General features: G+C 35.6%; 1 protein-coding gene across 1 annotated transcript in view; it reads left to right on the top strand.

The window, feature by feature from the left end:
• Positions 1-658: 658 nt before the first annotated feature.
• Positions 659-14,629, top strand: part of LOC116176895 (nephrin) — a 192,868-nt gene continuing 178,897 nt past the window's right edge. The window contains exon 1 of the mRNA XM_031495719.1: positions 659-788. Coding sequence (XP_031351579.1) covers positions 661-788 — 128 coding nt within the window. The 5' untranslated portion in view covers positions 659-660. The remainder of the gene's footprint in view (positions 789-14,629) is intronic.

Raw genomic sequence — 14,629 nt, 5'->3', positions numbered from 1 at the left:
GCGATAATTTGGGATTACAATTGTTTTTTGCACTAATTATAAGATCTATATACAGTGCGGGCTTTTGTTATGCTAAATCCTAATGGTTTACTGGAAAGGTGTTTTATAAAACACTATTGTCGTGTATCTTATTTAAATAACGTTTGTGTACATCTCAACAATGGTCTTTAAGCAGAATATAACAATGTTGCTCGGGGTTGGAAGGGTTGCTTTTGCGAACGGAGGATAAACTTTTCCAATTACAATGTTTATAAAGTAAGCAATTTAGATAATCTGTTTGCCGATCGATATTAAGGTTAGGTGTTGGCTTTTGAGAATATTAAATTTCGTAATTACAAACTTTAATTTCAAATAGAATCTGCCGGATGTTTGTTTTCCTTCTGGGTTAATATACGTTCAATTTCGTTTAATGTGAAAGAAATGTTCGCTTCCCCTCTGCTATAACTCTTGCAGCATTCGCGTACATTTCCGATTCACCTCGAGATGCTCTATTAAAATAACCGAATTTATCATTTTCATATAATTTTCCGACTGGCACGGTTTACATACCAACTATCTTAATCGCCAAAGTTTATCGCTAGAAATGCGCTCTTATAGCGAGAAGTTTGCTAACAACCCGAGTTTTACACAATGGTAACTGGGATAATTGTTACAGTTCCAATGAAAGACGTGCAGGGAGTTCTGGCCAAGAAGCAAGGTTTACCTTGCGATATTACACCGAGAGATCGAGACGACGCCGTTGCCATGGTTTTGTGGTTTAAAGAAAGCATCGGAGAACCTCTTTACAGGTACGTATCGTATTCTGTTATTATTTTTCTGCTATGCTTAACGTCGCTGCGAGGTGGTTGCTATAAATGTAAAATACGATTATCCCTTTCAAAACTGCAAGAGCTGTATTTCGCTTTAGAAATTTAATTAAAAAAAAGTTTACTATTTAAAACGTTGTTAAAAAGTTCCAGAATAAATTTCATTCTTACAACTCTTTTGCTGGGTCTTTATTGTGATAGAAACTTGAACAAAACGTTTTTTTTTAAAATTACTTGCCGTAAAATGTTTCCTTTCTATCGTACTTGACTTTCAAGGGCTGGAAACTGTTCGAGTGGTACACGCAATTTAATACTAACGTTATTTAAGCATATGCATAATGTCCTCTTAGAAAGTGAATACCTACAGGTTTATATCAAAAGACCGTCACATTTCTGCTAGAGAAGCTTAAGAAATTTTCTTGGTCTAACTCGAAGTTTGAATGGAATCACCAAATTTACTGAATGATGCGCCCTCGTATGATAATCTACTAAGATGACGAGTAATTAATTTAGAGAAAAAATTTGAAACGACGAAGCAATTGTATGAACGTAAGCGGCAAAACCGCAATTTCAAGTTTAATCTAAATTTTACGTGACATGATTTAGAATGTAACACGTCAAGTAACTTATTACTTTCTTCATTACTTTACGAACCATTAACTTTAATTTTCATGGAGCTTTTGACTAAAGTTCTTAAACCATTTATAATTTATGCTCAGCTGACCACTACCAATTGAGTGCCTTTGTTGAAAGAGAGTGCACGCCCAAGCAATTAGTTTACACAGATTTAGATCGCGTAGTTTAATAGTTCTGCATACATTCACACACAATTTAAATGTTTGAAACTAATTTCTTCAAAATGAACGCATTTCAATTACACATCTGGCGCCATTAGATGAAAGTAAACCCAGTTCAATCCATATCTACTAAACATCTCGTACCAAACTGAACAATATTCTAGTTGAATAGTTAAAAAAATTAAGAATTCAGTTACCGATTCAGATTTTCATCCCCGAAAGACGCAGTACAACGTAACTCAGGTACTTTTTCATGCAACAGTGAGTTTTGAGTTGTAAAATGGATTTAGTGTAAAAAATTAAAACTTTTATATTAATAATGTAAGACACCGGTCCCTCTTTTTGCAGCCAGAGACAGCGCTTAGGGAAATTGGGATAAATTACTTAACATCAATTAATTATTTGATATATACCGGGTGAACCGATATAATCAATACATCAAACAACTAACCGTTAATATCACTCACCTCACTCGCCAAGATCATCAACAGCACTTGGGCCCCGTGACTGCTCCCGGCCTGGACCACTGTAATTACGACAAAGGAGATTACAATATTTGATGATTGGCATCCTTTGTGTTAATTTGTTTCTTTGAATAATAAGGGTTGGTTAGTATTCGTGTGGGCCATTAAAATTAGTTTGGTACAATGCGCAGTTTATCTCATATCGCGGGCGACCTGGCAAAACTTCCCATCTAACATAATGGCAAACTTTACAGAGCGCATTTTGGACTACTTTGTTATAATTAACAATTGTTTATTTTATAGCATATGTTAAAATGACATTTTAATAGGTTTGAATGAGTAGGCTAAGGCGTTCCTTAACCGTAAGGATAGATAAAGTGAAACAATTGACTGTGCATTCTAATGACATATGTCATTCTTATTTTAAATGCACGGTATAAAATGACGTACAGAACATATGACATTGCTGTTTCTATAGAAAAGCTTACTATTTTTGGCGTCTCTAAATTAAATTCAGAATTGTCAGAAGCTTTACAATGATTTGTATGGCTTCTGCTATAAAATAAAATTTTGTATTATACACAACGATAAATGGAAACTAACCATCTCGTCAAAGTTAATTCACATCTTTCACTCAATGGTTAAAATATCCCTTTATCGTCTTGTATAATAAATAACTAATATACATTATCCTTTTTATGTAAAAAAATTATGTCAGTTGGGAGATATTGCTATTAATAAAATAACTAATGGATTTTGTCTTGCTTTTTTATGATAGGATAAATTGCAGTAAGTAAAATAAGGTCTACTAAAAGTTATTTACGTTATAAGGCCGGGAAGTGGCTTATTAAAGTACGAGTTTAGATGTTTACGGACGAGGCGACGAAGGAGCCGAGTTCGGAATTTCTAAACGAATGCTTTAATAATCACTTCACGGCCGTGTATCGTACAAAATTTTATTTCATACTGTCTCAATTTTAAGATTTCTTTTGATTCTTTTACATAACACATGCCATTTTTAGTTGCATCACCTTTGAATCCGGTACCGTTGCAAGCACGAATTGTTTTGCGTTGTTCATTTATTTGTAAAAAAAATTGACGCGGCATGTTCTTTTGGTGGTGAATTTGTAAGGGTGATTTGTTCAAAAAGTTAAGAAGCTGTAGAAAATCTCCTCCTCAGAAATCAGTATCAGATATATAGTTTGTGCTTGGCGAAAAAAGGTACAGGAGGATAATAATGTGAACGAAAATATCATGCTTTCTAACTTTTTGGATGCGGTCAGAAAATAATTAGGGCTAACAAGTTTTCTTTAAACTAATAGAATACCTTCTAGGTCAAAAAGTTCTCTAGTTCTACATTGTGGTCCAAATATTCAATGTGCAAAACCATGATAAATGAAAACGCGAACATTTCCAAATATGTCAAGTTGACAGCGCCTACAAAAGATTACCTTTTAGTAAAGGTTAGATGACACCTAATTGTACAACCCTTTAATTTCGAATTCATCACGGTAGACATAGACGTATTTACAGTCATTAAGTGCGATGGAGTGAATTTTTTGAACTTGTACAGAAATTAGTGCAATTTTCACCCCAAGAATATGGTTGAGAAGGTGGCAAGAGGTTTAGACCACCACAGTCCCCAGCGATGGGGGTGTGTCCACTATTAAAGTTAGTGAGACTTCTAATTGTATAATTAATAGTCTTAAGCTTTCGAATGATAATGTAAATAGCTATCGTCTTAAATAAATTTGACGTTTCTTCTTGTTAGAAAATTATCAGTTGCTACGTATTATTAAATAGACGACTATTAACTATGGTGGAAAATTATAACAACAACGACATTATTGATTATCTTCGTGGAATTTCGTATAATTTAGAGTTATAACCACAACATTATCCTGTTATTTTTCATATAAAACCTATGTACCTATATTCATTTTTTAAGTGTATTCAATTATGCATGCATTGGTTACAAATGTAATAAAATTTACTTCTTCAATGTGTACATTATTTTAATAGGGCTGTTTTGGCAGAAGCGATTTTGACGGCGCTGTTTTGGCGGGGCTGTTTTGGGCGAGGGCTATTTTGTCGGGGCTCTTTTAACGGGGCTGTTTTGGCAGGGGCCGTTTTGAGCGCAGGCTATTTTGTCGGGGCTGTTCTGCCGGAGCTGTTTTGGCAGGGGCTATTTTGACGGGGTGCCATAGAAAAAGAGCCTAAACTGTTACTGGGATTACCAAAAGAGTCATATCATTTAGTAAAACTTTTGAGTGAAAATATGCCCCTTTCTACTGTAGACATATTAATAACACTAAAGAAAATAAAATTAAATGAGTCATTTAGTATATTAGGATTACAGTTTGGATATGCACAGAGCACTATTAGTAGAATATTCAATAAAAGTATACCTCATCGCAAGAAAAATGGAATAATTAGTTGTATGGCCAACACCATCAGACATTTACAAGAATTTACCCATATCATTCAGGGCTAGGTATGCAAATGTTGTTTCTATCATTGATTGCTTAGAAATTCAAATCGAGAAGCCATCTGATGCAGTTCACCAATCACTTACGTGGTCACAATACAAAAAATTAACACCTTGAAGTACCTAATTTCATGTACACCTGACGGCCTAGTCAATTTTATCTCAGGCGGATATGGTGGAAGAGCCACTGATGTTACGATAGTTCAGGACTGTGGTTATTTGGAGTGTTTGTCCCCTAATAGCGCAGTGATGGCCGACAGAGGCTTCAAGGACTTGTCACGTTTATTGGAAGCTAAAAAATGTACTCTCATACGACCACCTTCTGTTTCAAAGTCTTCCTCCAGCACTAAAGCTGAAGTAAAGCAAACAAAACAGATAGCGGCATTAAGAATACATGTTGAACGAGTAATAAATAGGCTAAGAGAGTTGCTTCCTCATGCTTGTGTAGACTATAATTTAATTCCTATCATAGATGAAGTAATAATAGTAGCTTGTGGTTTGATAAGTTTGCAGGATGTTTTAATTAAAAAATGAATTAACTTTACATTAGTTTCATTTAAGTTATAATACATGAAATAGACAGTAATTTATTATACATTCACTTATTTAACTTAGGAAAAACAGCTTTATTCCAAAACAGGGTGCATTTTTCAAACAAATCTTCACAGAGTTGTCTGTCATAATCCACCTCCATTATAGTTACTTTTCTAGTTGTTTCATAATCATTATGAGCAACACAAAAGAGGGCCTTTGCTTTCTTGGAAAAGTGTATTTGTAGTTGTAATTTGTGCCATATATTTCGAAGCGACGTTATTTTTTTGACTGATGTATTTCCTCATCAGAGTTGGACTGGGTCACTGGGTCAACTGGGTCACTAAATTAAACTGGGTCACTGGGTCACGTCATACTCTTTTCAGTTAGACCCAGTGACCCAGTTTGACCAGTGACCCAACTTGACCCAGTTTGACCCAGTTTGACCCAGCGACGCAATTTCACCCGGGGACCCAATTCGACCCAGTCACCTAGTTTGATTGAATAACGCAGTTAAGTCAGTGCCCTCGGTTCAAGTGTACAGATTATGCAATAAATGAAATGCTGGTTTGTTGAAAATAATACTCGATTGCTTGACAACTGCCATTTCTGTGATGTTTGCTTTAATACTGCCGTAAAAAACTTTCCATGTCCCGAATTGTATTAGAATAATGTTATTTCTTTGCTTCAGGGCTTTCCAGTTTGCTTACAGGTGTTCATTCACATTTAATTTTTTTCTACTAGTTAGCTTAATCCAAATAAATCTTTTCTCTAAATACTTTCATTGACTACTTGACTACAAACTATAAACAAATGCATTTGATTTTTTTAGGTATTAGTTCTCTTGAATGAAATTGGGCTACGTGCTTGTTGCCGAATATTATTGAGGAAGTTTTTTTTAAATTAAAAGTTACTTGAAATTGTTTTGGATGATAACTAACAATAATTTAATTACTGGGCTACCGGGTCAGGACGGGTCACTGAGTAAAGCTGGGTCAGGATGGGTCACTGGGTCAACCTGGGTCACCGGGTCAAGCTGGGTCACCGGGTCAAACTGGGTCAAGCTGGGTCACCGGGTCAAGCTGGGTCACTGGGTCAACTGGGTCGGGTCAAACTGGTCACCGGGTCAAACTGGGTCACCGGGTCAAGCTGGGTCACCGGGTCAAACTGGGTCACCGGGTCAACTGGGTCACCGGGTCACCGGGTCACTGGTTAAGTAAACTAACCGGGTCACTGGGTCACTCTATGCTTGACCCAGTCCAACTCTGTTCCTCATGGCTTTTTCTGATGTTGGACATTTTATCTTAATGCTATACACACTACTTTCACCATCCGGAGAAGCACCCATGATAGGAAAGGCTGCATTTAACTGTAAACCACATTTATTTATTTTTTCGACTTCCTTTAATATTTGACTTTCCAGGTATCTCCCCCTTTTCATAGCTTCTGTGTCCCTAAGTTTACTGGCTCCCAATATATTCTCCGTTAAAGAACCATCAAGAACTTTGCAATGTGCAGCCTCATATGCTTTTGAGGCTGTGATTCTGCCGTATCTGAGCTCATGCCACTATTGGGTAATAATAAAATTGAGGTAAAAAGTTGCTCTTTCTTCAGTCGATCAATTTGATGGATATTATTTTAGTGAAAAATCCATTGGAGAAAAGAAAAATGTAGTTTTCATTTAAAAAATAAAGTTTTCGGGTTTCATAGATACTCAAAGAACGACCGAGTTACATTTTTCTCGTTGCATATAGTCGAGTAATTAAAACAGATTGTCTTCCGGAGTTTATTGCTAGATATTTTTCAATTTTTTACTTCTTTTGTGAAAATTCGTCATTTTTCCGCAATCCTCGTTTTTCGCTACTTAACAAAGATGATACGTCGTTCATTTCCACTATAGACGCACAAAGCACAAAAAAAATAGATACCGACTTAGTGACTAAAATACGAACAGAAGGAGAGCTGAGAAAGGCAAACATTAGCAAAATCGAAACCACAGCCAATGCATGTTCCCATTCTCCTTTCAAATAAACTAGTCCAGGGAATAGAGGGTTTTAGCATGCAAAATGAGAAGTAGTTCCAATTTCTTTTGCATGTCATAGACAGTCATCTGGTGGTTAAGAATATAAGTTTTCGACCTCCCACCCCTTGTGCTTCCCCCGTACCACCCCCAAAACCCCTGAAATTTGGTTGGTTTCTTAGTTTTTCAAGCATATCTTTTTAATAGTTCACTTTAGAAAAAAATATTGTTATCAGAAATTGTAGACCATAAAATTCTACACAACTTTGATATACACTACTTTTTTGTGAAATGTTTATTAAAAAAGATATAGAGCTTGAGAGTTGGTTATATTTTTAAGAATTCTGAAATTTCTATGTAGGTGTTTTAATCAAATTTCATACTTTTACACTATAATTAAGAGTTTTATGAGAAAATATCTTGAATTTATCGTGGTATAAATCCCCCTACCCTGCACCCTTACCAAAGGGGATGCATAATAATGAAATTTGCAACCCTTGCTAGTGAGGATATTTGAATTACTGTGAGATTATAGCCCTTTCTAATATACTTTTGAAATGAAAAAATTGGCTCACTTCAGTTCAGTTTCCCCCCCCCCCCTGCGCGGAAGAAATAGATATTTAAACGCTCTTGTGGCGATTGTGAAGTTAGTCAGAGAATACAACGCTTATTACATAATATTTTCTATTCCTCTTAAATATCTATTCTCAGCTCGGTTGGGGGGAGGGGGGGGAGGATGAAGGGCATGAAGGATGAAGCTGAACTGAAGTGAGATAATTTTTTGTTTCAAACGTATATTAGAAAGCCCTACAATCTCACAGTGATTCAAATATCCCCACTAGCAAGGGTTGAAAGTTGAATTATTATGCATCCCCTTTGGTAAGGGTGCAGCGTAAGGGTATTTATGCCACGATAAGTTGAAGATATTTTCTCATAAAACTCTTAATTACAGAGATAAAGTATAAAATTTGGTTAAAACATCTACATACAAATTTTAGAGTTCTTAAAAATATAAGCAACTCTGAAGCTCTATATCGTTGTTAATAAACATTTCACAAAAAAGTCAATCAATTTGGAGTAAGGTCAGAAAAACTGTTTATAAATTAAACTCACCTCATTAATCATCCAACACAAAACATATTGTGAAGTAATCACGACATACGTAATCTGTAAGAGATCTCCGGTAAAACCCCACAACACCCACTCAAACATTCACCTCTCTTTCATTTCTAGTAGTCCTTAAAAAAAGAAAATTTTATATTAAAAAAAAAAATAATAATGACGAACCAGTTATTATTTTAGCGAACATTAAAGAATCAAGTATTTGTGTCAATGGTTTATTTCATATAGTTCTAGGACTGGGTTTTATTAATCGTACCCTAATTTGTCCAACGCAACCCTGGCGCCCTAATAATCCTTATGCTCTCCGGTTTTGAGCCGAGCGAAGGGGTATCGGTCCAACATTGTATGAACCATTGCCATACAGTTTTCTTACCAGGTAGTTTGTTTCTTGATTGATTTATTTTGTTGTCCATTTAACGATTGACCGTATTTACGTTACCTCTTCATGAACCTATCGAATTGGTATTTTTGCCAATACGAAAAGGTTATAATAATTTGGCGCCCAACGTGGGGCGCAATTCTCTGCGAGAACGCTCCTATGGATATAGCTGATAAAATATCCTCATTACCCGTTTTAGCAAGGAGAGCTTCTCTCATATCTTCTGTTGCTAAGGTATTGCAACCTCCACTTCTCTTGATTATATCTAATGCTCTTCCTACCAACTCTTTCACAGGAACACTCTCATCTGTACCTTGATAATTAGAGTAAGAGGAATAACCCTCCATAATAGCAATACCACGTGCAATAGCAGCAAAGATTTTCAAGTTCTCTCTTGATAATTCTTGAAGGTACTCTTGCGGATATAGGAACTTACAATAGAGAGCCTTGTCACCCATCCCATTGAATTTGTCTACAGCACTTATCAGATAAGGAGCAAATTTTGCTAATTCTGCCCAACAAAGTAAAATAGGATTTTCGACAATTATGAACTTGTGACATAATAAGAAATTGGATATTTCGGTTCCACTGAGTAGCACTAGGCAACTATTCATAACCTTTCCCAAGATTCCTTCTTGGGAACTATTAGAATAGATAGTTTCAAAGATCATCCTTCTTAGCTTAAATTTAGGGGAGATAAATAAATATACACTTACTGCATAAGCTTCTGAAGGGGTAAATAGAGCTAACGTTCCGTCTTCCGAAGATATCCCCACTGACTGAGAGAAGGTCCTTATTCTTTTGTCCACCCATGCTCTCGCATTCTTTGTTGTGAGCCTCTTACCAATTAGTAATAAATAAATACCCAAAGATGATACTATCTGTTGTTGGTTGGCGTCTTCATAGCCGTCCATGTCATTTACATCTACATCTGTTCTATCATCAATAAACTGTTGCAATGTATAAACTGTGAGGATTTCAAAACCGTGGTCTTGTAAAGTTGCCTGATACTGTCCATAGGAAGCAGGGAAGAAACATAATAAAAGGTTGATATGTAGTATTTCATAATCAAGAGGGTCATCTGATTGCATTTCGTGAGCTACTTTGAATATAGTTCTAACATAATTCATTGCCGCATCAGAATCTAGTGAGGAAGGAAGATCAGAGAAAAAGAAAAAAGATGTGGCTTGAATTTTTGTGGGTCGGCAAACTATGTTTTTCTCGACTACTAAGCTAGGATCAGGATGATTTACAGCAATTGAAGCTTTTGTACGCTCAGCTCTCACCATATCAGTCAGAGCAAAAGTGGGAACTTGGCGTTGCTTCAATGACATGTTTTTGTGATGTGTCTTGAATAGGGGGATAAAAAATTATCTTTATAACTTTAATATAATTACTCTAGTTCCTCTAATCAGATTTTTTTAATGTCAGGTTATCTATATCTTTATTCCAATACTTAGATGTTATTGGTTTTTGATTTTCAGATTTAGTCTTATTATCTTATCTAAGGGTCAAGGGGTTATCGAATGTGGAGAGGATAGAGAGGATTGAGCGTGAGAAAAATGGTTGTTAGAGGAAGAATTTTATAGTCTACAATTTCTGATAACAATATTTTTTTGTAAAATGAACTTATAAAAAGATATGATTGAAAAACTAAAAAACCAACCAAATTTCTTTGGTTTTAAGGGTGGTACGGGGGAAGCACAGGGGGTGCGAGGTCGAAAACTTGGATTGTTAACCACCAGATAGTCTTTCATGACATGCAAAAAAAATTGGAACTACTTCTCGTTTTGCAGGAAATGGTCCATTTTCAGTCTCTATTTCCTGGACTAAACGTAAAAGTTGGAATAGTAAAATTATATTCTGATTTTGATTTAACGGGGATACTTACAACGATCAGAAAAGTAAGCCAGAAACTACAACGAATATAAACATAGACTAGCACAGATTCTTATAAAGTTCTAAAATAAGAATGTCAGAAGCATTTCATATAACAATTGGAGAAACAACTTAATTCGACTAATTAAACGTTGCTGAATCCGAAAATACCTGTTTCCACATCGAAATTTGGACCGCAAGCCCGGAATCCAAGATGGCGGCCAAGATGGCGTCTGGAGCATGTTTAAGCGTATCTACCGTGTATTTTGAGCTAGAATCGTAATATAGACGTGAATTTTTGGGTTTTCAAAGGTAAGAAAGTCAATGCAATGCTTCAAAAAAACAGCCGATGTTGATGGTGCATGTTAATTCGCTGATCGCGGCGGGTGTTGTTTACGTTTCTTTTACGAATGGATCAGTTTTTATGCATAAAGTGTGAACAGTGCGTGTCAACTAGTAAATAAATGTGAGTGCTACAGTACGTGCAGTGAGAAAACCTGAATTTAGTAAAAGTTAATCAGGCAAGGAGATCAGTGTGTATCAACAAGTGAAATCAACTACATTTATTCAGAGCTAATATTTCATAACAAATGGTTACTTCTTGAATGAAATTCATGTGTATGTTTTGGATAGTTCTAAGTTCTGTGGTTATCCACTTTGATTTCTTTATAATTGTTTGACTTGCAGCAAATTTTATGGCTCTGAAGAAGTCACAATTTGTTACGAAATATTAGCTCTGAATAAATGTAGTTGATTTCACTTGTTGATGCACACTGATCTCCTTACCTGATTAACTTTTACTAATGTCCATGGTAGAGATCGTACAATTTTTCAAGAACCTGAATTCTTTGCTTCTGTTGTAGCTGTTGTTACGGTGAGTAGCGTCACATGTCGTCTCTTCTTAATTGTCGTGTGAAAGATTTTTGTTTTTAAACGCGGTGTGCTATTCCCCGCAGGCTATTTTACAATGAATTCCTTACTACAAGCGAGTACTACGTTTAATCATAATCTGTGCATTTTATGCCAGAAAAGACGAGGAAAAGAGGAAAAGTTGCCAGAGTTAACGAACTTAGGAAAGCAGAGGTTGTTCGAATTTTCACAATGCCGACAATAACACTTCCATGATTCTGAAAATAGTTCCGCAATTATTCGAATTCAAGAAAAATTGAGCGACAATAACGATGGAAATTTCAAGTACTTACCATCGTTCATGCTACTCCAACTTCACTCACACTCGAGCCCAACACTCGTTATTTTACTAGGACCAGGACTGCTCCTGTGCTCATTGAAAAGTGCATTCTTTGTCAAAAAGACACAAAAGAACACCTCAGACTCGTTCAGTCTGATAATATGAAGAAACCCATAACGGATTGAAGTGCATTTGATTACCAGCTGCATATTCGAATCAACTATGTGTGCTGTGCTTGATAACAGGAAACGTAAAATATCACAGCATATTATGTTTGCTAAAAGCTCAAACGGCTCAAAAGCCGCATAGAGGGCCCGTCTAACAAAGTAATTTGCCATTCATGGAAATTTGCAAACAGCTAAAAGTATCAGCCTCCTAGCTTGGGCCACGTAAGTCATTATTAATTAATTTCTTATTTACATAAAAATTAATAAATAGTGAAAATTCCTTTTTTATTTCCAGGTTTTGCGTCTTTCCGATGTATTAGGGAACCACAATAGCTCGAAAATACTTCGGAGATACGTATGTAATCTTATAAAAATACCGCGTTAGGATTTCCATAGAATTACTCTAATGATGGATCTTATAAATAAATTTTTACTGCCATATTTTGGGCGAAAAATTGAATTAAGGCCCTAAAACCATAAGATATCTTTTTTTTAAAGCATTGCATTGAACTCCTTGCCATTGAAAACCTGAAAATCGACGTTTAAATTACGATTTTATCTAAAGAGACAAGGTATAGATACGCTCAAACGTAATCTGGACGCCATCTTGGATTCCGGACTTCCGGTTTAAATGACGACGTGGAAACATGCATTTTCGGATTCAGCGAGGTTTAATTAGTCTAAAAAAGCTGTTTCCCCAATTGTTATACTTATGAAATGCTTCCGACATTCTACATTTCCAAATGTGTGCCTAGTCTAACACACTCATACAAAAGCTATCGATATACACAAAAACCGTTTAAAACGCTAAAAGGAAACTGTTACGTTTTTTTACCAATTCCATTTAAGAAACCTTCGATTTGTGATCTTATATAAATTCTTACGATATCTAGGTATTTCCTTTGTAATCCGCTAGTTTAAAAATATGTTAGTTTTGTACTAGATTTCCTATTACCTTAGTTCTTTATTTCGCCGACCGAGGTCGTGCAGATATTTTTCATCGTATTTCTAATCCGATCGCTTATTTTCTGCTTACACATTCGATGTCATTTGATTCTGCCTTCGTATTGGTACAAGCAATTTGCAAATTATTTTTCTTTGGCACGCCATTACTTTCCTACTGACTTAGTGTCTACCTGTATAAATAAGGGATTGGCTGGCACCATATATCTGTTGAGTGGTTTCTCTTTCTTTTTGATGTCTGTCGCTGTGCTTCATTGAAGCGTTTTACGAATTTGTATTTGCACATAATCAGTACGCGGTATGTATATTTGTGACGTTAGTTAATTTGACCGGTTATTCTAGTTTTGTTAACAACCTACTATAATAAGTCGTAGTTCCAGTTACTACTTTTAATACTATTATGTATTTTTGCCATTTTCAACATTTTTTCTAACCTCAAAATGTCAAGTAATTTCAAATGTTTGTTTGTTTCAAGTGTATGAGCGTGAGAGCTTTGCTTCCATCTTTAGCAATCCTGTATAACTTTTGGGTACGTGGCGATTATATTGGCAATGTTGCCACAAAAGTATTGGTCAAAGTATTACAAGATTCAATGAGTTCAAGGGCCTGAAAATCTATGAAACGCCACAGGAAGTCGGAGCACTTTTCCCATAGTTCTGTAGGCATAAAATAAACCATGTGTGTGCAAAAAAAATAAGCTTTACTAAAATCCATTTACAGACCGAGGATGGAGACGAGATGTATAAATGACACCTTAACCTTGCATGGTGTGTACATATTTTATCTTATCTAAAAACCTTGACTTATCGAATATTGTCGCAGTAACGTTTTGTTTATATCATTCTAACTAAATTAAGGGTTGTACATTTGTGATTTATTCGCTTCAACCTACCTCCTTTCGTGAACAAAGGCTAAACATACTTACATAAACTACATTTTGGACACACTGCATATGCAACAGTAGAACCAAAAGCACTCGCACAACTTGGCTTCATCATACTAGCGTTAAAAGCTTTATCAAAGGCGAAAGTATAATTGAATTTTAAGAATACGTGACTATCTATGGAATAATGTATAAAGTTCCGACTTATTTTGAATTAGGGACAAGGTGGAATGTGTTTCAGGGAGATTTAACAAGATAAAGGAATTCAATGCGTTACCTCAATTTTCAATTCAAATCGTGGCTGTCTGAACGTATGCTGCGCCGAAGAAATATAGTTAAACAGCAAAACTGTTAAAGAGCTCAATTGCAGCAAGTAAATTGTGTGGTGTTAAACGGGATCTTCTAGCGATTTGCGAACTCGAAGAAAATTGCATCATATTCATCGTGCACGTTTCTGGATGGCGGACATAAATTGGGATAGTACGAGTTTATCGAAACAAAATATTGACACGATACATTATTGGATTTAAACATTTGTTGTATATTGGTTTATTCGGTAAATAAATAGGAAGCGAGGGTTGTTTACTTCGACCAAAATATCTCTTATTTAATCGATATTCAAATTTGCGGAATCGACGTGTGACTTTGCAAGTCTTAAAAATAAATCTCTAGAATTTATATTTGTTATAAAATTCAACGGTTTAATGAAATGTTGGTAGATACATTCACTTTTAAGAAACTTTTCATGTAAGATTACGGCAAGCAGTGTGATTTATCCTGAATGACAACATAAAAGAGATTTCAATAGCGCCTTATTTCCGTTTATAACTTTTTGTCAACTTCCTCATCGGAAATTAGTACGGATTTTTAAAGGCGTTGCATACCGGAATGTATATTCTTCTTTGTTTACATTTCTTTAACAGGATAAACTGAAGGGAATAT

Source organism: Photinus pyralis, unplaced genomic scaffold (assembly GCF_008802855.1).
Source record: "Photinus pyralis isolate 1611_PpyrPB1 unplaced genomic scaffold, Ppyr1.3 Ppyr1.4_LG1, whole genome shotgun sequence".
In the NCBI taxonomy this organism is placed as follows: Eukaryota; Metazoa; Arthropoda; class Insecta; order Coleoptera; family Lampyridae; genus Photinus; species Photinus pyralis.
Note: the sequence above shows the minus strand (reverse complement) of the source record. Positions and strands in the feature narration are given on the sequence as shown.